Source organism: Mycteria americana, chromosome 3, assembly GCF_035582795.1.
Source record: "Mycteria americana isolate JAX WOST 10 ecotype Jacksonville Zoo and Gardens chromosome 3, USCA_MyAme_1.0, whole genome shotgun sequence".
In the NCBI taxonomy this organism is placed as follows: domain Eukaryota; kingdom Metazoa; phylum Chordata; class Aves; order Ciconiiformes; family Ciconiidae; genus Mycteria; species Mycteria americana.
In genome coordinates, this window is record NC_134367.1 from 28941864 (window position 1) to 28965196 (window position 23333).

General features: G+C 35.8%; 1 protein-coding gene across 2 annotated transcripts in view; it reads left to right on the top strand.

Moving 5' to 3' along the window:
- The window catches only part of PRIM2 (DNA primase subunit 2), a 136742-nt gene that overhangs the window by 66481 nt on the left and 46928 nt on the right, over window positions 1-23333 (top strand). For both annotated transcript variants that reach the window (XM_075498133.1, XM_075498134.1), the window contains exons 8-10: window positions 8134-8201; window positions 15344-15416; window positions 16555-16740. In XM_075498133.1, the coding sequence (XP_075354248.1) occupies window positions 8134-8201; window positions 15344-15416; window positions 16555-16740 (327 nt within the window). The remainder of the gene's footprint in view (window positions 1-8133; window positions 8202-15343; window positions 15417-16554; window positions 16741-23333) is intronic.

Consider the following 23333-nt stretch of genomic DNA (forward strand, 5'->3'; position numbering starts at 1 on the left):
TTTCAGGGCAATGGTGAATAGAAAAGGTTTTTTTAAGGTTTTTAAGATGAACTAACAAAAAGCAAAGGTCACAATTAAGACGCTTTAACAAGAAGGGTACATTCTGTGAAGTGACATATTAGAAAACAAATGAAACAGAAAACATGTAAGTTATGGTTTATTCCTTAGGCAGCAATGACAGACTGAAATAGATTCTCTCTTTAAACTTTTAAAGTCCTAACCATAATAATTTAATGTCTGACCAAAGGTGGTGGTGTTTTTTTTTTTTTTTTTTTTAAATCCATACAGCATTATTAAGGAAGCATTTTAGTGATGTGTTCACTCTGAATATGTCGAATTGTTGATGTTACACAGGCAATGTTTCTTTCCTCTCTTCATAAAAATATTTGTTAAATTGCATTAAAGCAGTAAAGAACAATCTTAAGACTTTCACTTGGAAGGCTGAAATTGAAGTTCTGATGTCCAAACTAATTTTGGTTTTCTTTATGCTCTCTCCTTTCTTATTGTAACAACTGGGAAACAGAAATGCAGGAAGGGGTTGCCTGTAGCCCTAAAGGCATTGAAGTGCGTCATAGGAACAAACAGTTGGTGGTGGGAGAATGGGCTAAGGAGTACAGAATACAGTAGAAGAACACCCTAATCCGTGGTTTGTTTCTTTGCTTTCTAAATAGAAATTTCCTCCTATACTTAACCTTTTAGCTACCTAATCCTTCATTTTCTATTCATCAATACATATAATGGGAAGACACAAGAGCCTTCACAGTGTAAATTTAATCCTCATAAAAATGTAGTCTGTAACCTGTGGTGTAAGATTCAAAACACATAGGCTTTTGTTTGCCTTCTAATACTCTTATTTCTAATTTCTGTGTTCTTATTGCTTTCTAAAATTTGCTTGCTAGTTATCTAATTGAAATCTAACAAAAGCCTAACAACTTTAGTTATTCTGTGCTGCATCAAAATCACTGTTACAGAAATTTGCTGTAGGTGTTTTTTCACTAGTGCGTTAATGATACTTAGTTGAAGAGTTAGAGCATGGAATATAGGAGTGTTATTTCTAAATTCTTAAAATCAGCATACAGTACACTTGTCACAGAGATTTTTACTTTGCTTAATCTACTGGTTTTGTTACTGCTGCTACAAAGATGGAAAGATTTGGAATTGAGCAATGAAATTTTGTAAGGTAAATGCTTTCCATAATCTTCTGCTTTTTTTTTTCATCTGTGAGCTTTGTTGTCGCGGTGTCCTGTTATTTCTTGCTACTGTTAATAATATAATTGTTTCAAGTGTACTTTTTTTTTTTTTTTTAATTTCTGTGGGTGGAGAACAGGTCTTATGAACCTTTGTTGACTGGTTTTCACCAAGACTTAGAAACTGTTACACTAGTGGTATAAAACATTTGTGGATAATATTAAAGACCATATAATTATGTTGTTCCCAGTAACATTTAAAACTAGTTTTGGTACCAATTTGTTTAATTAGAGCAATTAAAAATAAAATGGAAAAGCAACTAACCTGGATGTTCTCTCTCCAACTTAAAAGTTGAAGACCAGTAATGGAGTAGTGAAGTGTCAAAATGGTTGTACAGGAAAATTGTAGGGAGATGTGCAATTGTAGGGAAAAATTAGCTGATGTGTAATACTACATATTGTAAGCACAAAGTCTTCATGCATTTTTCTTTAACCTTTTTTGAAGGGTATTAAAAATGTGTGCTAAATTGGTATATTAAATTTGATAATTAAAAATAGTATCATTTGTAGTACCATTTCAAATGGATATGGTGACTATACTTGTTACTTCTGGAGGTGACTCCTTCAGGTCAGGTCTCTACATTACTGGGGAAGCAGTTAGGAGTGCGGGTTGAAGTTCAATTTTTTTTTTTCTGTCTAGACAGGATCACCTTTCTGGTTTTTAAAGGGATATAAAATATTTCATTTATAGTGGATTTTGACTCTTTGTATCTTAGTTTCTAGTTAAACACATGTAGTCTCTTTTTTTTTATTGTTGGGAGTTTTTTCTTTATTTTCCCAAGTTTGGAGGTTTTTTGGTTTTGGTTTTTTTTTTTTTTGAATTTGCCTCTGTTAATAGGGAAGACTTGCTGTTGAGTGTAAAAGGAGGTGATATAGAACCACCTTCAGTAGATTTTGTACAAACCAGTAGCAGCTCTTTTTAGATTCCTGTAAGATAGACAACTAAGCTTTCAAATTACTGTGAAATCTATCCTTAAGCTCAAATTTATCAGCTTCTTATTGGTGTGAAATGAGTTTATATATGTATGTGGTGGATTGACCCTGGCTGGCAGGAAAGCCCCCCTGCATCCTTCCCCGAGGGATGGGGGAGAGATTCAGGACAGGCAAAAATAAGAAAACACATGGATTGAGGTAAAGACAGTTTATTAAGCAAAGCGGGGTGGGGGGGAAGTAAAAAACCACAAGTGATGCTCACCGCCAGCAGACTGATGCCCAGCCAGGCCCTGAGGAATGACTACTTTGGAAAAACTGCCCTTCAGTTTTATTGCTGAGCATGATGTTATATGGTCACAGGTGATGGTAGACTTTTGCAGATGGCAAAGGTAACTGGCTTTTTTCTGTTCATTGGTTTTGGGTGTTTTTGTTAAAGCCTTTCTTTAGTTTTTATGGCTGCCTTGATCAATCCCTACTTTAACCTTATTTCATCTTTGCATTTGAATTAGACACATTCCTTCACACCCTTTGTTAGTGGTGTAACTATCATAGCACAAATAAACAGAGAAAAACATTCTAGGAAAATCTTTTCATCTACGCTGCAGAAGGCTCCCAGACCTATGCCTGATCTTAATTCAGACCTTGTTACACTGAGTAGTGGAGCGTGTATGGAGGTGGTGTTTGTTCTGGAACTACCAGTGGAGATATAGGTTAAATAATTTAGGTAGCCCCTCTAGAAGAGTGTCTATATTTCCAAGAACTGCAGAGTGCCTGCTGGGAACCGTGGCCTCACCTTTAAAAGTACTGTGTATTTTGGAGGTGCATTTAGCACTTGATAGAGCAGTCCTCTGTTCAAAGTCTCTGCAAGCCTCCTTCAAGTAAACTTTGTTATAAAGCTTGGAGTTATGAAGGAAGAATTTCTTGGGGGGGGGAAAAGCAAGGTAACTTTCCAGGGACTGAGCATTTTTTGAGATACTCTGTCCCTAGACATATTCACAGTGCAGTCACCCTTCCTTTTAAATACGAGTCCCATCTGATGTAATCCTGCCTGTCTGGGTTTTAAAAGAACTGAGGAGGCAAAAGCACACTAAGCCTGCTTGTACAATGTTCATTAAAATATGAAAGAAATAGCATGAATGCCAGCACAGGTAGTTCTAGGATATTAAAAAAAAAAAAGTTGGGCTTGACAAATTGTGTAGAGGCAAATCGCAGGCTGTGGATGTGCACGTGGACAGCATCCCTTCAGACACTCGTTGTTCTGGGAGTACTTAGCAGTTAATAAGGAAATACTCTTGGTAATAATTTACATTTTAGGTTCTCTAATGCACCCTCCTAAAGAAACTTCTTTTTTCCCCGGGTAAACTGTAGAAAGAGCCTGGAGTAATTCAGTAGCTTGCCTCAGCTAAAAGTAACCTTTGCCACAAAACCCTTCTTTCTGTGCTTTCCTCCTAAGCCTTCCATGTAATTTTTCTTGATGACATACAACTTAATGTGATTAAAAAACCAAAAATATTCATCAAATGGTCTGACAGCATATTAAAATTTTCTTGTGCAATACAGCTAATTAGGACATCTCATTTAGAAAGTAAACTCTTTGTGAAAATAAAAATCCTCTTATCTTTTTTGTGCAGAAAAACACTTGGAGAGCAAATAGCTCTCACATGATAACCACAAAATCAAGAAATACACGCACTCCTAAAAAATTGAGACAAGTTAATTGAGCCATGATAATGTTGTTCTTAATGGGCACGTATAAAAATGTCATTGCCTTCCTGATAGCATGTGGAGCTGCTACTTAACTTCAGCCTTTGTGTCAAGTTAACTTTTTTTAAGGTTTGTAGTAAATCTTCAATAACTTGCAATTTCATGTGCTGCTCTCATGTTTGGAGGGGGAGAAGAAAAACAGACTGGTTTTTAGACATCAACTTATAAGTTGTCATCCTTTTACCTTCATTATTACTTGAAGTACCACTGCCAAATCTTAAGTAATTCTAATGTTCATGTAGTTTTTCAGTCATCGCATGCTTTCTACATTCTCAGATTGTTACCTTCCTCATGCCATATGAATATATCCTGTTTATTTGCCACAAATGCAGCATAGTGAACACTAGAGATGTGATTGTTGCTTAGAGCTCAATAGAAAAGAAGAACTTGGCTTCTTGCTCTTCCTCTGCAAGACTGCATAAAAATATTACTGACTTTTGTCAAAACTTTAGAAAGTTTGCTTTTGGAAATTCTGGTTACTTCAAATGTATGAAGATTCTGGTTTGATTTCCCCCCCCCCCCCCCCCTCTGGAAAAATCTGGTTTGATTTTTTTTTTTTTTTTTTTTTTTTTTTTACTTTTGGCAATCTGAATTGCAGCAAAGACAGCTGGTGACTGTGATACTAAAGCTAGCATGAAATTTATTCATTCCTTTTCCTCATATTGTTAAGTATTCTTCCTCCTTTCTCAGTTTTAAATGTTGTGTGATATTGATAACATGGTGCTTAATTTGCCTTAATGATCTACATCACTCAGCCCAGCTTTCACCATCTCAGCTCAACTCTGAGGTGTCTGCATGTTCTGTCTGTGGCTCACTCTGCCCGCTCCTCTGATCATCTGGGCCTTGGGACTGGAAATATCTTAAGTCTGCAGTGTTTTATGTTCTCTGTACTGCTTCAGCATGATTAGAGTTTGGAGCTATGCTCCTTGACAACATTTTGATGTCTTTCTTGTATCTAAAATATTGAATACTGTGTTTTTCCTTTTTTTTCTGGTAAGATGAGTACCATACAGAGATGGGGCAAGGCTGTGCTTGTAGGAGTTTGTCTAAATTTTGTTTCAGAGTGATTGGAAAAAGTCTGCAGAATCTCAGTTTGGATTCTGTAATTGGGATTATCTTTTTATTTTAGAAAAATACTCTTGAAAAAGGACGTAAAATTCTTAGCTGTTTGAAACACTAGCATTAATTTACCACCACCTTTGTAAAAGCTAAATTTATTTACACTGTGGCTCAGTTAGAAAAAATACAGTTGTGAGGAAAGGCTTTCTACAATAAAATTTTACCTATTATTTTAATATTCCAGGTAAGTTAAAGGAAAACTTGCTCTTTCAATTAAAATCGTTCAAATATTTTGATGGACCCTCCTCAGCTGTGTTGAGGTCTCCTCAACTGTGTTTAAGGAAAACTATCCTTAGTTTTAGATAGAAAAGAACAGTGTCATGAGGATCCCACATTTTTCCTGAAAATAAACATTTGAACTAACCTAACAAAGTGTTTGTTGTAAGAGTTGAAAGGTGTATGATCTTATTTTCACAACAGCATATTCTGTAGAGAACTTTATCTTGTCCTTCCAGGCAACATAATGGAGGAAAATGGGGATTCATTTTGCTCCTAACAGTTGCGGATTCCATAATTGTTGGTGAAACACAAGACAGTAAGAAAAAAAATTAAGAAAAACATTGGCCATGTGGATTCTCCTGTGACTTCAAGGGATTATGCTTTTTTCCCCCTTTAATGGTGGTTCCTGAAACAGCCAGCGTAGGCCACTTCTTCCATATTATTTCATTGCAACATCAAGAAAAAGCTTGGTTAAACACCAAAATCACTAGTTCTTAGTTCTACCTCAATTCCTGCAAGTCTCCCAAATTAGTTTTAAAACAGTATTTCTGTTCATTGATAATGTTGACATAACAATGTAGTTTATTGTATATATAACTTTGCAATAATATCAATACTTTTGCAGGTTTTGAATTTTACTGTTTTGCTTCTTACACCATTCACCAGTTTGACTTTCATAAACATCGTCTTGTTGTAAATGCATTGTTTATAATGAGGAAAAAAATGTGGTGTTTTTTTTTTTCCCCTGATTAAATCTAATACTTAAAGTACTGTGTAGAGAAAAATACTGTATGTTAGTCTCATGTAAAAATACACATATGTGTATGACTGTGCACACAAATATTGCTTTCTGTATCAGTTAAGTTATTAATAGAAATAGAAGCAGATGGTATTTCAGTTAATTCAGGCTCTGTTCTGGTTTTAGCCAAGTGGAAATACTTGGCCAGTATTTAGAGAGCTTCCAAGTTCTCTTCAGAAAAGATTTCTGTTTTTTCTGGTTTTCTGATTGTGTTTAAAACAAAATTAGAGGGTTACTTTATAGAGGACATGAATATAGAACAGTATGTGTATTGACCTTTAATACTCAGTGGTAAGAAAATGAGTTTTTAATCAAAAGAAACTTCTGAATAAATACAGAGCTTAATGACTTTTTACAGTACCATATGCATCTCAGTTTAGCTCCATAAAATAAGGGAATGTGGATAATGCTTTAATTGCCAGGAGACTAGCCTTATTTTTAAAGAATGATGAATGGATTGCTGAAACTGCCTGAGTTACCTTTACTGCAGCAGTCAGATCGGATGAGTACACTTGGGTTACTCGAGACTGAGAAGAGCTGTGTTTTGAAGCGGTGATTGCTTCAGGCCAGGACTGGCTTAACAGCTGAAATGGCCCGTTCCTCCTTCCCCGCTGTCCTTGTGTTCAGTAGCTTCAACTTTCGCTTGACAGACTAGCTATTTTGAACCTACTCTCATTTAGCTGGTGGTTGGTATTGCTAGCTTGAGGCATGAGTTTAAAATTTGGCCCCAGTCTGATTTCTGCCTAGCAGCAAAGGTTGTGAAATGGATGTGATGAATGGGTGATCTTTCAGGAAAATACTAAACTCCTTTATATTCACATGGTCTGTGAATATGCAGAATATATTCACATGGTCTGTGAATATGCAGAGCCGATGGAGTTTGGCATGGAGTTTCTTACAGTTACAGATAAACCCCCTGTACCCAAACACTGAGCACAGCTTTTTCCGGGATATATTTATTTGTGGATTATAAATAGAAGTTGCAGCCTTCTAGTTAGTCCTACTTCAGTGCTTGTCTTTACTTGCGTGTCAGAGCCAGCAAGGTGAAGCTACACTATTGATCCTAAAAGGGTGGGTTTTTTTTTTTTTTTAATTAAGATTTTTATAGAGTATGTATAACTGTATGCATGCTATTTTAAGGTACCTGTAAAATGCTTAAGAACTTGATGGTGACTCATACAATGTGAAATATGTTGAAACTTTAAATTTGTATGAAGGTAGCTTTCAAAATACAGCCTAACTTGGCAGCAAGAGAATCACGAAATGCATGTTATATTAAATATTTTATATTAGATGTATGTCAGCAGTATCAGAACTGCTATGCTTCTAACTTTTCTAGGTGAAGGTAGACACCTATATACTGATATTAAGCAAATTTAATACATATATTTTCCAATTATTTTAGTTAATACACCAATTAACTAGTATTCTGCAATAGCGCGACATGTACTTGTTGATTTATAGACTACTAGGTTTATTTTTTCAGAAAAAGTTTAATGTTTTAACTAGTCATATGAAACAGTTGCAAGAAAAAAGTATGTATTTAGTTTAAAACAGTCAAATTACAAAATACAGGTTATGCCCATTTAAAAAACCCCCAGTGTACACAGAGGCATGTCTATATAAAAGTCATATAGTGCTAAATATTATGTAAATGTTTCTATACAAATGTAAATTGTATATAATATGGCTTCATGTGTACTATATTTACATTATGTGACTGCTAGAAGGCTGTCTAGGTAGAATATGACTTCTGGTTCAAATATGTTTGGAAAAAAGTATACCACTTCCAATGATGTCTTGCTATTTAACTCAAGTAACATTGTGATTTTAGAAAATTTATTTTTCACTGTTCGTTAACTTGTAAATATTTCTGCTAACTTCAGATGCTGGAAGATTGTGCTCTGTTATTTTTAATAGGAGAAAGTATGTTTTATCCAATGTTGTGTAAAGTTGTAGCAATGCAGGGTGATTCGTTACATCATTCCTGTTTTGTGCTATCAATTTTTTTGAAGCTAATATTTTGTCAATTGAACTTCTGTTTTCTTCTAGCTGACAGCACGATCGCTGCCTTCCATACAGTCTGATGAGAGACTACAACCTCTGCTTAATCATCTCAGGTAGCATAAACTGAAAGCATGAGTGTATTCTTTCATACAGATTAAAATAATTGTATTAATAGAATGTTTTAGCTACAGTTTGTTTTTTGCAGACACCTCATCTGTGTGATTGGCTTTGACTGGAAAAAAAAACCCTGAAAGTATCCTTTCAACTTAATAAAAGCTTTGTAAATGACATGAAACATAATTTATAGAGCTGGTGTTGCTTCTAAGTAACAAGAAAATATTTGTAGCTTTTATAAAAACTTTTTTGTATAGCAAGTGCAAGGTTGTTAAGCTTCTATATGAACAAAACAGATTCCACGTTACACTGCTCAGAGTATGGGCCTTCCTCATTGCAAATATTTTATGTTCTGTGATCTTTTCGGAAGATTTCTCCATTACTGGCATTGATGAATGGAGTCCTATTTTCTTCTTTTAATGGACCTAAGGAGAGAGCTGAAAATGGGAACCATTAAGAGTGCTCTGCAACACAGCTGAAATAGTCTGCCTCTCTCTCAGTAGTATACAGTATATAGAAGCTTTCTACTTTCTTTGAATGTGTTTGGGGATGAAGAGTAAGAAAAAATACTTTCTGATGTTCTTCAGGTTAAGCACAAATGTGGTCTCTTTCTTATATATGTGATTGCTTTTTATCACTTTATATTGTTTGGGAGAGTTTTCTTATTATGGTAGTATGCAGGAGAACAAAGACCATACAATTAGAGGGAGATGCATTGGCTTAGAATCATTGAATAATTTAGCCTGCAATGAACCTCTGGAGATCATTTAATCTAGCCCTGCTCAATGCAGATCTAGTTAGCTTGGGTTGCTCAGGTATTTATTCAGTTGAATTTTTAATATCTCTAAGGGTAGAAATTTACTTAAATATTGAATGTCAGTAATGAAAGCTCTGTTTTTGAACACATACAGCTTTGCATTAAGATCACTGAAATGATGTTGGATGAATTAGAAAAGGAAGTGGTGAGGCTCCATCATGACAGCACTGCACCAGAATTAGGATGCATATCTAGTTAGCATGCTCTTTATTTCCTGTGGTGCTCTACTGCTTGAGGTACCTGTACCCAAAATCTGACATTTTATTTTGATTAAAAAAAAAATTCTTGTAATTTTTATTACGTAGGAACAGTTTAATGTTTTATTGCTTTTAATGTAAATCAGAATAGGAAAAATAGCTTTCATTGTATCTCTGCTTGTTTACATATGATTGAACTTTGTTCAAGAGCAGTGAATGAAATAAATAAGGCAGTGTAACTGTTATGTAGCTGGTTAGGGGATACTTCTGAATGCCAATAACCTTCCATGTTTTTATTACCATACATCTTACTGGGATTTTAAAAAATACGCCTCAGTGGCATACCTTTCTCCATTTGAAGCTGAAGAACAATTAGGTTAGCTTTTTATAAATCGTGCTCTCTAGGAGTAATTACTGAGAAATTTGAAATTTATTTTGTTATATGCTATGCATCTATGTAAGTGGAACAGCCTTTAGTATCACAGCAATCACAATCCTCTCTGTGCTTCTTTTTAAATATGGGAAAAGGAAAGGTTGCAAAAAAAGCTAGTTTAACATCAACTACTTTAATAGGGATACTGTATCCTATATTTATGCAAAAAGGTATTTTTTGCACGTTCTTATGTTAACTTGGGTATGTATGTTTAACAACTGGTAAGTTACTTCCATTTTGCTTTTGCAAAAACGGAGGGGCTGTTGCCAGTACATTTTGTCACCAATTGAAAAAACTACACAAGTGCTTCAAAATTGCCTTTTTGGAAGTTCCTTTAAAATAGACAGAATACATCAAACTTTACTACTTGAAAAACAAGCTTTGGCAGTGAACAGACAGATGACCAAATAGGTCTTCTCTGTTATTTATTTTTGTGAATCTGTGATTCATTTTTACTTCATCTTGCTCAGAAGAAAGGAGAATATTAGTTAGTTATAGGCTTTCCTCTACCTTCATTGTGTGAATTCTTACAGTACTATTTCATTTTTTGGCATATGTCAATAGAGCTTTATCAGGGGAGCAAAAGCTTAGATAGAAACGTGTGAAAAGAGCATACAATTGAAGGTTACAAGCATTGTTTGGTTGTTAATGCCCCACATTTTTTGGCAGCTTTTCAATTTAAAAGTCTTGTGACTTTTAAATTAGCTAGTCCTCAGAAAAGGTCACTTTACTGTGGATTATGTCTGCATAGATATTTTAATCCATGCCCATTTTTTTAAATGGACATAACATATATTTTCTAATTGGACTGCTCTGGACTAAATATGTATTTTATCTGTGACTTTGGCCCTCTTTTTGTCCTATTCTGTTTCGTTGGTGCTTTCTAATATTAATTGTAGTAGACAAAAAAAAAGAGAACATTTTAGTTAAAATGTTAAAATATTTGATGCAAGATTGTTCTTAGGGATTTCACATGCTCACTGTAGGCTACAAGGACATTTAAATTGCTAAAACTTTAGCAATTTAATAGAAGTGGAAACTTTATGTCTCAATGCATGAGAAGAACACTTCTGTAACTCCTCCTTTCAAAGGAGTTTATGTGGGTTTTGTGATGAAATTACAGGGTTTTAACACTACTGTTTAAAATCTTCAGCAGGAGTAATTTCAAAGATAGACAAAAACTGTTGTGTGTAATCCTATCAAACTACTATAGGACTGTGCCTGTACATTAATTATAAGGAGAAGCTGAGCTGACTTTGTTTAGTCTGATGAAGAGGAGGTTTAAGGATGATCAAATAGCAGCCTACAACTGTTTGAAGAACAGACATCATGGCACTGGAATTCTTGATGGTGCCAGATGATGTAACAAATGACAGTAGTCATATATAGCAGCTTGGGAGGTTTAGATTGGACATTAGGAAAAAATGTGTATGCTAGAATGATAGTGCAGCAGATTGCCAAGAGAGGTGGAATCTTGGTTCTTGGAGATTTTTAGGATTCAGCTAGAAAAAGCCATGGCTCATCTGACTAGTGTTGGCAGTAGTCGCACTTAAAGCGGGGTGTGGGACTAAACGGTCTTCTAACATCCTTTACAACCAACTTTAATATAATTCTGTTAATTCTGTCTTGAAATGATAGTTCATAAGGTTGATACAGAAACCAAGTGTTTTGCAAGACTGGATTTTTTCAATGGATAACACAGCACTCATGCAGATATGTTCACCCTCCTTCTCACTTATGCTCATCTCACAAGCAAGTAAGGAAGAATGCACACCTCAGTAGACTGGTGTCATTTACTATCCTCATCTACAAAGTGGCCTTCATATCCTCACTAAATCTCATGATATACTGACACATCTGTGAATAATACAATATTTATCAGAAGGGTCCTACAGCTGTTTATTTGAAAGACATAGATCCCATTCTTGGAAACATTGATGTAGTGGAGGTTTATTCTTGGTCAACAGCAGTGCGAATGTAGGTATTGATATTTCGTTGCAAGATATGTTTAGAAAACTCTTGGTAACTAAGATTTTGGATTTTAGGAAAACAGGTTTTGAGTGATTGAGTCAGGCTGAATGGAGAGAGACAGGAATTTATATATGGAGGTAAAATAAAACCGGTTTTTAAGTGAAAAGTGAACACATGGCTGCTTGCATTCCAGTAAACCACAACGAGAAATTATGAAGAACTATAGATATTTCTAGGTGAGTAAGAAGCTTGATCAGGAAATAACCGAAGAAGCTATGTGGAATAAAAGAAAGGATGAGTCCAAAATAAGAGCTAAAACTGGAAGCAAAAAATAGGAGAAGAAAGCAAGGGGTGATCACAAGCCTGGTTGGTTTGTGTTGTAATGTATTTTCAAACCAGCAGTAGGAAGCTCTTTGGCAATGTTTAATCACATGAAAAAATAAGGAACATTGTTCATAGAACAAAGGATAGTCTTAATTTTTTTTTTTTGCAAGGTTGTTGAGATTTTTTAATAGAAATGTAGAGAAAATAATGGCAATATGTGTAGAAAAGAGTGTGATTTTCTTATGATGAAATCGAGGGACCTGGGGAATCTCTACTGTAGAAAATCAGAAGGCCTGGTGCCTAAAATTGCAAATCCAAAAGCTCTAGCCCTTTGAGCTCCTTGGGACAGGAATCCAATAGCTTAGCTGCCAAAGGCCACATGACTAGTTTTTCAGAGTCTGAAAAGTAGAATTTCCCCCCCCACGCTCCCCCCCGGCACTGAGCTTTTTGTCCTTGCGGTAAAGCTTTCTACCAAGTCCAGACATAATGGTCAGCAAGATTCAGAGAGTATGTCCTCTTTTTAGCAGTAGCTTCTGAAGTCTTATTTTGTTCACTTATTGTATAGGAAAACGTTTGTGTCTTCTCTTTGGACCTCCTCTTCCCAGGCCAATCCTTTCTACAGATGCCAGGAAGAAGTGGTTTTCTTTAGCTTAGCAATTTTTTTCAGTATTGGTGTGATTCTAATAAATACTATAGGGTAGAAGCAGATGATCTAAAGTGATTATGGTAGAGCAGCTTAAGAAGTTACCAGCACTCAGCCTGGGATGTGATAACTGGCTGAACGGTCATTTTCCTAATTGGTTGTTTTATAAAAAAAAAAAAAAAAAGTTGCCTAAGCAACAGCTGTTTTCTGTTGTTCTGTGCTCTATTGTCATATTTTTGGGACTGTGATTTTTGTTTTGTTTGTAGTTTGCCTAAGTAAAGTGATGCAGGTCTGGTTCTACAAGGAAATTAAGATACTTTAGTAGAATCAGTAGTAATAGACATACACAGCTCAAATACTTTTAATTATTTATCTATTGTTGTGTAATGAAAAAAAATCTGTTAAGTACAGTAAGCTTGCCTAGTGCTCCAGTGCGTGCCAGAAATAAGACTAAAGAACGAATGAATGCATGTATAATTAAACAAACTGTTTGTATTGTAGTAAAATCAACTTTTAGCTATATGCTTTTCACACTTTACTTTATTGAAATGTCACGAAATAATCTGTAGCACCTAGTATCATCATTTAGCTAAATTCCTTTTTTCTGGAGTTAACCTCTATACGCCTTCAAAAGGTGTAAGAAATGATCTTTGTAAGTTAGTTACAAAAACCCTCTTGCACAAAGAAATTTGCTCTTACCCAGACTTTGCAACCTGATTTTTGGACCAATATGCTGTATCCAAAGCCCCTGTTTGCTTTATTGCCTGCTATACTGTCAAGTCTTGAGTTTGGTTGTAGCCCTGCATATATCGTCATTCAATAAATCTATACATGTAAAAGTAGAAGCTGGGCATTAGATGCTTGTATTTGATTTGAAATTACTTTGGTGACAATGTCTACATGACTGTCTTTGCTGTAGTATAGGGTTACCTGAACTTAGCTCAGGTATCAGAAGTAGCTTTGTTGCAGTATGAATGAAAGATGAGGCAGCACATACAAAGTCCTGTGCTATTTTGGCTAGACAGCTACTGTCAGGCATTAACATGTGTTTGTATGTCAGTACTGCAGTAAAAGCCTTCCCAGTTTTTGTTGGTAAAGTTAAGTACTTTTTGAGTTTTTACTTTTCCCCCATGGTAGATTTTCATAGTGATACATCAGGCTTTTTGTTTGTTTGTGTTTTTAAAATGCTACACAAGTAGCAAAGTAGAAGAGGTTCTTGATTACTGGAAGAAAGCAAAAGTGAACCCTGCCTTCACAAAGAGTAAGGAGAAGGATCCATGGAACTGTAGACTGATCAGCCTCATCTCAGCTCCAGACACATGAAGGACAAGAAGGTGATCATGAGTGGTCAGCATGGTTTGTGAATGGGAAATTATGCTTGACTAACCTCATCACTGGTCATTTTATCATAGAAGGCTCAATAGATGGGGGAGAAAGCAGTGGATGTTGTTTATCTTGACTTTAGCAAGGTTTTTGACACCGTTTCTTGTAACATCCTCATTGACAACTGATGAAGTATGGGCTAGGTAAATGGACAGTGAGGTGAACTGGAAATTGGCTGAAGTGCTGTGCTCAAAGGTTTGCGATCAGAGACATTAAGACCAGCTGGAGGCCAGTCTCTGGTGGAGTACCTCAGGGATTGATACTGGGTCCTATATTGTTTAGCTTCTTCTTTAATGTCCTAGGTGATGGGACAAGGTGCACACTCAGCAAGTCTCAGATGATACAAAACTGGGAGGAATGGTTTACACCAGATGGGTGTACTGCCTTTCAGATGGACTTGGACAGGCTGGAGAAATGGGCTGACAGGAACCCTATGAAGTTCAACAGAGGAAAATACCAGGCTCTGCATCTGGGGAGGAATAACCCCATGTACCAGTGTAGGCTGAGGGCTGAACAGCTGTGAAACAGGGTTGCAGAAGAGGACCTTGGGGTCCTGGTGGACAACAAGCTGACTATGAGCCACCAACAGTCTCTTGGGCAGCAGTAGGAAGAGCACTGCCAGCAGGTTGAGGGACGTGATCCTTCCCCTCTGCTCAGCACTGGTGAGGCCACATCTGGAGGGCTGTGTCCAGTCTTGGGCTCCTCAGTACATATGAGGAGAGGCTGAGAGAGCTGAGATTGTTCAGCCTGGAGGAGATAAATTTCAGGAGGGTGTATGTGTGAATCTTATCAGTTCATATAAATAGGTGTCTGATAAGGGGGAGTAAAGAAGACAGAGTGAGACTTTTCTCAGTGGTATGCAGTGATAGGCCAGGAGGCAATGGGCACAAACTGATATACAGGAAATTCCACTTAAACATAAGAAAACACTTTTTTACTTGCTCAGAAGGTTGCTCAGAAGGTTATGGAGTCTCTGTCCTTGGAGATGCTCAAACCCAGCTTGACGAGATGCTAAGCTACCTGCTGTAGTTAACTCTGTTTTGAGCAGGGGGTTGCACTAGATGATCTTCAGAGGTGTCTCTCAACATCAACAGTAGCATGATCCTATGATCTGAATTCTGAATGACCCTTCACCACTCCTTTCAGATAAAGGGAGGGAGGGTTTCTTTACCGTGTTAACTCTAATGTTGGTTTCATAAATCTTAATTACTTGCATAACTGTCAAATACTGTTTTCTTGGTTGCCTGATATAAAATATTTGCAGCCCTTAATTGGTGAAATAATTTCTTTCTAAATTTGTAAACTTAAAAAAAAAAATGCTTTTTTGGAACAGTTTTAAATGATGCTGTACTCTTTGCCTTTTTTTTTTTCAGCCATTCTTATGTTGGCCCAGATTACAGCGTGCAAAAGAACACTGGAAAAATTTCTCTAGAACAGATTGATACTGTAAGTCCTCTGTGTTTATTGAGTTATATTGTATGTTGATACATAACTTTTTAAATTCAACTACTCTATGTACAGAAAACATATAAAGCCTTTATCTTTTTTTGATTCATATTTCCTTTGTAACTCTTGAACTACTTGAATGAAATTGTGATAAAGTTTAAAATGGAGCAGAATTAACTGAAAATGCATCTAATCAGGATTTAGACTGGAGCTATAATGAATTGCTTAATTTGCTGCTTAATTTTGTGTACTTTCTCGAATACCTAACATAATTATAAACAGAGTTTAACAAAATTTTCTTATTTAATAATTTTGCAACCTGTGATGTTTAGTTTATGATAATTGCGTTGCAATATTAGTCTTTTCAATGCTCTTTTTTGGACTTTTGACTTACAGAAGGGTTTATCAAAACAAGGAAGTAAATAAAATGGATTGTAAAACCACATCAATGGTGCAGAGACAATTAAAAACACATTACCAGTCCTTTATCTGAACTTTAGAAATCATTTGTGTTTTCAGTGTCCATCTTAATCATGACAGTGTTCCTTTGGTAGTAAATTCCATGGCATGACTCAGATGTTAAAAATAAAAATGCAAAGCTCAAGTAAACTTGAATGTTACATTTTTTTCATCTCTGAGATCTTGCTTTATAAGAAATAGTATTTTATTCTGCAGGAAAAAACCTGCAGATCAGTTGCAATGGATTTTACTTGTGCTTGTAGTTTTTCAAAGATGTTAAAAAAAACCCCATCCCCTCCCCCAACGCCGGAAAACTCTCACAAAGGTCACCTTGCCATCCCACAAGCTGAAGTAAGGAAGAAACATGAAACGTTGTAATGGGACTGTGGATATATTTTTCCTGACAGCAATTAAACCTGTGTTACTTTGTAGCTGAAGATAGTCTGATACTACCACCTGCATTACTCTGCCCTTTGGATTTTGTTCTTGAGATGGTTATTGGATTTGATGGCTGATGGACACACTTGTGTTATCACCCATCCCAAGGCACTCTGCACATGCATATCTTTTCTTCCAGCCATTGGCATTTTCAAGTGAAGCTAATTAATAATCACAATAAGCATATATCCTGCAAATTAAATTATCAGTATACCTTAAACACGATTTTTTCTCTTGACAGCTTTCTGTGAAATCATTCCCTCTTTGCATGCGCCAGTTGCACAAAGCCCTACGTGATAACCATCATCTCCGTCATGGAGGTCGTATGCAGTATGGACTGTTCTTAAAAGGCATCGGCTTGACTCTGGAACAGGCACTGGAATTCTGGAAGAAAGAATTTATCAGAGGAAAAGTGGATGCAGACAAGGTAATTCAACAAATGAAAAATATCTAAATATGTGAATATGAGGATGTAGTTAATGCGCACATCGTGCTACATATTTGAATAGATGCTTGTTAAAGTAGATAATTGGGCAAAAGGCACAGTAATGTCTTTTAAAGGTGGGGTTTTTTTTTTCTCTCTTTGCTTATGATTTTATTCATTTCGTTGGTCATTCTCCTGAAGCATGGGGGAAAAAAGAGAAGCCCCAAAGAGACTCTTTATAGATGAGGACTAGAAAAATCTTACTTTACCACTAAATTACCACTGTCCTTTATGAAATACAGGTATAATGTGACTAAATTAATACGCCAAGCAGGTAAGTGACCACAAACAGTACTATCTGAAAGGAAAGGTTAGCCTCTTTTGTTGGTTGATTAAAAAAAAAATTAATTGGACAGCTGTGTGTGAGATGAGCTTGCCTTAGCAAATTTACAGTTCAAGAATAAAAGAAGAAACGAGAGGTAAATGAAGACAGAATATGTTCAAGGAAATAGGGAGAAAATGCTGTTCAGTGCAATGGGCAGTATTATTGACATATTAGTCATTGGCCTAACCCTTGCTAATATTTTTGAGAGTATTGTTAGTGAGGAAAGTGTAACATATATGTGCTGTCTCTTTGAGAGCATGAAAATTGTATGCTAATTTTTGGAGGTTTGTGACCTGCTCCTTACCTTGAACAGCCTAGGTAGAATCAAGCAGGCTTCCTCTCTTATCCATCTATGCCTGGCCTGTGGTATGTGTTGGAGCAGATCTTTCAGACCTTATGTAAGTTTTGTTTGGACTGTGATACTTTCCGTTTAATATTGTGAGATCTCGGCTTTCCAGAGTATTATGAAGTATTTTGGAATGTTTGGTAGACAGTCTTTTGTTAGCTTCAGTTCTCTGGGACATGGCTATTTATACAAGATATGGGGCAAAAAGTAATGCTGGCTACAATGTATTATAGTATGTATGTGTCTTTCAAGTCCCAGAAGAAGGGGAAAGGGATTTTAAGGTATGATTTGAATGGGTACCTAAACCTCTCTAAATCTAGCTCCTTAAGTGGGATATGATTTAAGAGGAGATATGTATTTTGTTAAAAAAGAAATCCAAAATGCATTCCCTTACAAAAGTTTCAAGAAAGGATTTGAAGAAAGGTAATAAATTTTGCAGTTGAATGCCAATTAATTACTAGTAGAATTCAGGAAAATACAGACTTTTCAGTTGCAATTTTCTGTGCGTAAAGGAAATAGAAAGAATAAAAACAAGCTATCAGAAACAATAACAATGTAAATACATACATTTATTATTTCTGTTTTAAAAAAATATTGTGTGAACAGGTCCAATTCCACCTACTTGTGCTTTGACCCTAGGTGTATTCACATGTATGAAGACATGAATGCACCTTGGATCCTGTTTTCAATCACAGGGTTATGACTTTCTACTATAGCATATTTCTTGATAGGCCCTAGAAATAAATGAAGTTTTATGATCCTGTGTTTAGCTTCGTAAGTTAGAAAGCATATTGTGAATGAAGCAAGGGGTTGTAGTTACTGCATTTTTCACAAGCAGGCTGCTATTTCCATGTAATTTTCATTCTTCTTCTCAACTTTTAGATAACCAACTTTAGACTAGGGTAAAAAAAAAAAAGCTGATTTTTCACACCTGTAGCTGAAGTCAGTGGCCTGTGTTTTTTCACAGTAAAATGTCATATAATGTTTAATGTCCTGAAAAAATGAAGATTAATACAATTCTTATTGGTACTTTCTTCTTTTGACATTTTTATTTTCTGACACTCATACCATTGTTCCTTTCCTGTAGAGTGGAGGTAATTATATTGTTTTGTCTTACCGGAGCATTGTGAAGATACATGCATGATACTTGCTAAAGACTAAGGTTAATTATTCATTAGTGACTGGTGTATTGCAAAGAGGGAGCGTTCAATTCACTGCAAATGGCTATGGTTTCAAAATTGTGTGTTCATATTCGTCTTTAATGGCTGCAACATTTGCACCAATCCTAAGAATTCTTGGCACACAACTTCAGTCTTCAGCAGGAAGGAAGTTACCTTGAACACTTCAGAGGCGCAATGGAGTGCCTACCACCAGGCTAAGCGTAGGCACAAGGAAAATTTGCACCAGAAAGAACTCTTCCTGTGCTCTGAATCACTCATGTGGACATACCCCAGGGCTCATTGATAAAAACACTGCAGAAAAGTTTTTAAGAAACAATATTTTACCTTTAGAGAGGAATCTGTAAAGTATATTGTAAATGAAGTGTGAAACCATGTATTCAGTGGAAAGAAAAAATCAAGTAGTGCCTACAAAGAAACCACTGAAACTGGTAGAGATGCTCTGTTGGGGGGAGCAATGATCATGTACTGGCATGTTCACAACAGAGACAAATGCAGAGTGCAAAATAAAACATTTTTTTTCTTTAGGCGCTGTAATTCAAATTACTCTGCAAATTGCTAGGCTAAGAGTGCCTAAATGGTAAATTATTGTTGTTCAGATGATAGGATCAACTGTCAAATGGTTATGCCAGTTGGCTTCATAATCTCACTGTTATTTTAAGGCTGGTTTGTTTTTTCTATAAAATGTAGTCTTACGCTAAACAGATATTAATGTTCATAGTCTTTCACATCCTGTTCCTATTGCTTAAAAAATAACTGCCTTCTCCCCAAAAAAGAGGGGCCTAACTCCCGTATGCTTTTAAAATATTTGAAACAAGAAAGTAATAAGATGAATCAAGACAAATTAAATAATTACAGTACAGTTGTAAAAATCCTCTGATAGTTGAAAATAAAATCCTCTTATAGCAGTGATTGTTACTTGGCTGTTACTGTTTTCAGAATGAAAGCTGGATCAATTTCTTTAAGGCATTATTCAGTTACTTCTTTAGTTAGTAGCCTGGAATCAAGTTTTTGATACAGGTGGATGACTTTAAAGCAACCTGTCGCTTTCTGCTTTCCTTTGCTATGTATATTCTTGTGATAGATATTCTTTTTCTTAGCAGTATTTGGTGCACGGTGGTACAAAATGCTCTTTTCTAGTACTCTGATTATTTATTACTTTTTACAGAAGAGGCAGTTGCTAATCGTGCACTTCTGTGTTGAAAAGTAATTCCTTTGATATTGCAATTTGATATATTGCACTGATTTTATTATCGTTGCATATGCTACTGAAGTGCATCTGATGATTGTGCAAGTGTGTTTTTTTTGTTTTTTTTAATAAATCTCCAAACCTTAAGCATTACTATATTTACTAAATTATCCTGATGACAGAACAGCTTTCTTGCCCTTGTGACTTCTTACTGAGAACAAGACATGGCTCTTTAGCCCATGTGTTCTAGGACTCTTTCCTGGGGGATGTAATGGTATTCAGGCTAGTGAAGCCTCTTATTCTTCCTGACTTAATTTTCCAGATCATCTTACTGCAGTTTCATATGGCTTGTTTTCTGTAGCAGTTGATTGCAAATGGCAATGAGCAGGCTGTTTTCCAGTTGTCGGAGGCTCCTGTCTGAGGTATGACTCTTCGTCCCTTCCCGCTAGTGAAGGTCCTCATCACAGACGTTTTCCTGGAAGAAGGAAGAGAAAAGTTTACTCAGACTTAACCTTGCTCAGGGTCTGTGATTGGTAAAGAAGCAAACCCTTCACAACGAAGCTTCTGAGCTTCAGTTGTTTATTAATATATTCTAGATCTTTCTTCCACACATGATGATCATGTATGAAACTGAGAACAAACAACTTGCTAGCCATATATTGCATCAATATGCAAAGGAATACATCTCCTACTCTTTTAAGAAGTGGTGAAACTTTGAGATGAAGATACATCCCAATGAGATAGTTCCAGTGATTTGATTTTCCTGGCTCTTCCATTTATTTTCCAGATGATCTTAGGAGGTCCTTGAATCTGGATTCAGGAGTGAGGCTTTACCTTGATTGCAAACAGCTGGTGGTGAATGTTTCTACCAGGGCCAACCAGAAATTCCATGAGGGGGAGCTTGGACTAGAGACCTCCTGAGGTCCTTTCCAGCCTGAATTATCCCATGATTCTGCATACAGGTCTGAATACAGGTAGAAGGACATTTTTGTGAGGGCCATCCACTAGAGGGAGACAAGATCATAAGGAATAAACAAATATAACATATAGATGTAAATTAGAAGTGCTTATGCTATAATGCTTTGTAGGTCTATACAATTACATTATAAAAAAACCCTTTGTATTTAAATGAAAATAGAAATAGGCACTTGATAATCTGCAGGGCAGTGCTTTTAAGCATGCACAACTATCCCCAGCGCAATTTATAATGCATGGATGATGTGATGGTTCTTTAAAACAACCTCTACCTCCTTAAATCCCCAGGAATATTTGTTTATCAGTCAGTTGATTACATTTGCTTTTGGTATTTTACTTTCACATTTGTTTGAGATTTGGGGGTTGATTTGCAGCTAGATTCTTTTTTTACTTGCCCCCTTTATATTGGGTAATGGTGCCTACTATTTTGGGAAATTATTTTGCTTCATAAATCAGAAGAGGATCTTTATTCTGTCACATTTTAAATTATAATTCCATATTTTAATGTCATTTGCTACTTTTATTCTTGTATTATTTAAACTTTACAAATCTGCAGCCTAGAGTGACATGTTGAACAGTAAGCCGAAATATTTGACATTCAAGAGATAAAGATATAAATATAATTGAAATTCCTCTCTACAGATTAAAATCTTATCTTTTTTTAATTGTAAATAAGTAGTACTGTAATGCAAATAGATGGCTAGGCTTGAATTCTCCTGAGATGTATAAAGGCTAGTATAGAACTTCAAGAAAATGTTTGCTCTCTTCTAGGATATAAAAGAAAGTAATAAAAGTGCAGCATATATTACCTGTAAAATCTTATCCCCCTGAAATCTGTGGAAGCGGAAGAGTATGTCATTGTAACAAAGCATTAATATAGTTACGCACATTGCCCTTGCTTTCATTGGTTATCAGGGGACTAGATAGTCAAGTTCTTGATTAAATTGTATTTTTGTGTTAAACTTATCATAAAATGAAATAGAATTTTTTTTCCTTCCACCAGTGACTGTAAAAATTAGCTTCAGTAGAACCACTTACTGTCTGTATTTCTCTTTCATTATTTGGAAATTAACATTTCATACTCTAGTTGTAGTGAGATAAAACAAGTGAATTTTAAAGATTTTGAGTGAATCATTTTTATTCTGTATTGGCAAAATGACATTCTATTCATAACATTATTATATGTTGAATGGCTAGGCTTACCTAGTATAATTGAGCGTAAAGAAGGTCAAAATACTTTTATGATATGTTTCCAAATGTTTTTCGTATTCTACAAAGTTAGCTCTTGAAACTGCTTTAATAGGAGGCTAAAAGTGATTTAATTGTCAGAAGAAACATGGAAATTCATTTTCATTTACATGAGACATTTTGATTCCCAAACTTACTATTGAATTTACATTACACCTTTTCTTTAAATGCAAGTTTGAAGAAAAAACAGTAATGTGCAATTGTTATGGGAGTTTCAAGACAGTAGGTGGTCCAGGTGCATCCTAGACATGTAGGCTTGAAGTAAAAATTAATATTTAATTTGAATTTCAACCCCAAAGGCTAAAGAAAAGGACTTTCATATTTCACTGTTCCCAAGTTCTTTTGTATGGTTTTGCTTCCCCCTCCCTCAGTATAGTCCTTTGTCACATTCCTCTGAACATCCAGGTCTATGAAATCTGAGTATTTGTGCAAAACTGTGAAGTGACTCAACCAAGACACTGGTTGTTAGGAGCTGAACAGCCTTTGCCACAGTGATACACTGAATGGCAAGTTAAAAATGTCCATAGTCTCAACTCCATAGTCATGTTAGTTTCCAGAAATCAGCTTTATGGCAGTGAATCAATCATCAGGAAAGCTACTCCTTTCATATAGCTTCCTTAATGGTTTTTTTGCATATAAATTGAAGCCTGGAGGTTAACAGGTGCATTGTTCAAATGGGACAAAACTGTTGTTGAAGGTGATATTCATGCGAAGAGAGATGGCTGCTGAGTTTGATTATCTGGCATGATCTCAGCTGAAGAGTTCTGTCTGGAGTTCATTTTATATTTTAATAAACAATATGCAGAAGAGATGTTTTGAGTGAATTTGTTTTATAGTCAAAATTTATACAGCTAGGCATGAGAATTAAAAGCATGACTTGAAGCCGTAAATGCATAGATTGCTGATGTTGCATCTGAGTCAAGCTGAATTAGTACAGCTTTCTTGTTGGTTGTAGCTGGAAAAAGGTTTTGTTTTCTTTCCTTTAGCTATAGTAATTTGCTAATAAGAAGCAGTGAGGAGTTGGACTCAAATAACTGAAAATCCTGAGGACTTAAGTTGTGGACAGCTATTATTCTTCCCCATTTGGTTCCATATGAACACTTAGAGCTGAGCCTGAAAACTAGGAATTTCTTGCAAAACCTCTGTGGTCTGGCCACGGAGTTTAGTCCAAGGAATCATAATATCCTTCTTTAACTGAATGGAAATAAGTTTCAATTGCCATTAAAATTGGGTTATTTTTGGCACTAAGTGTATCGCAGTAAGTATGTTGAGTCT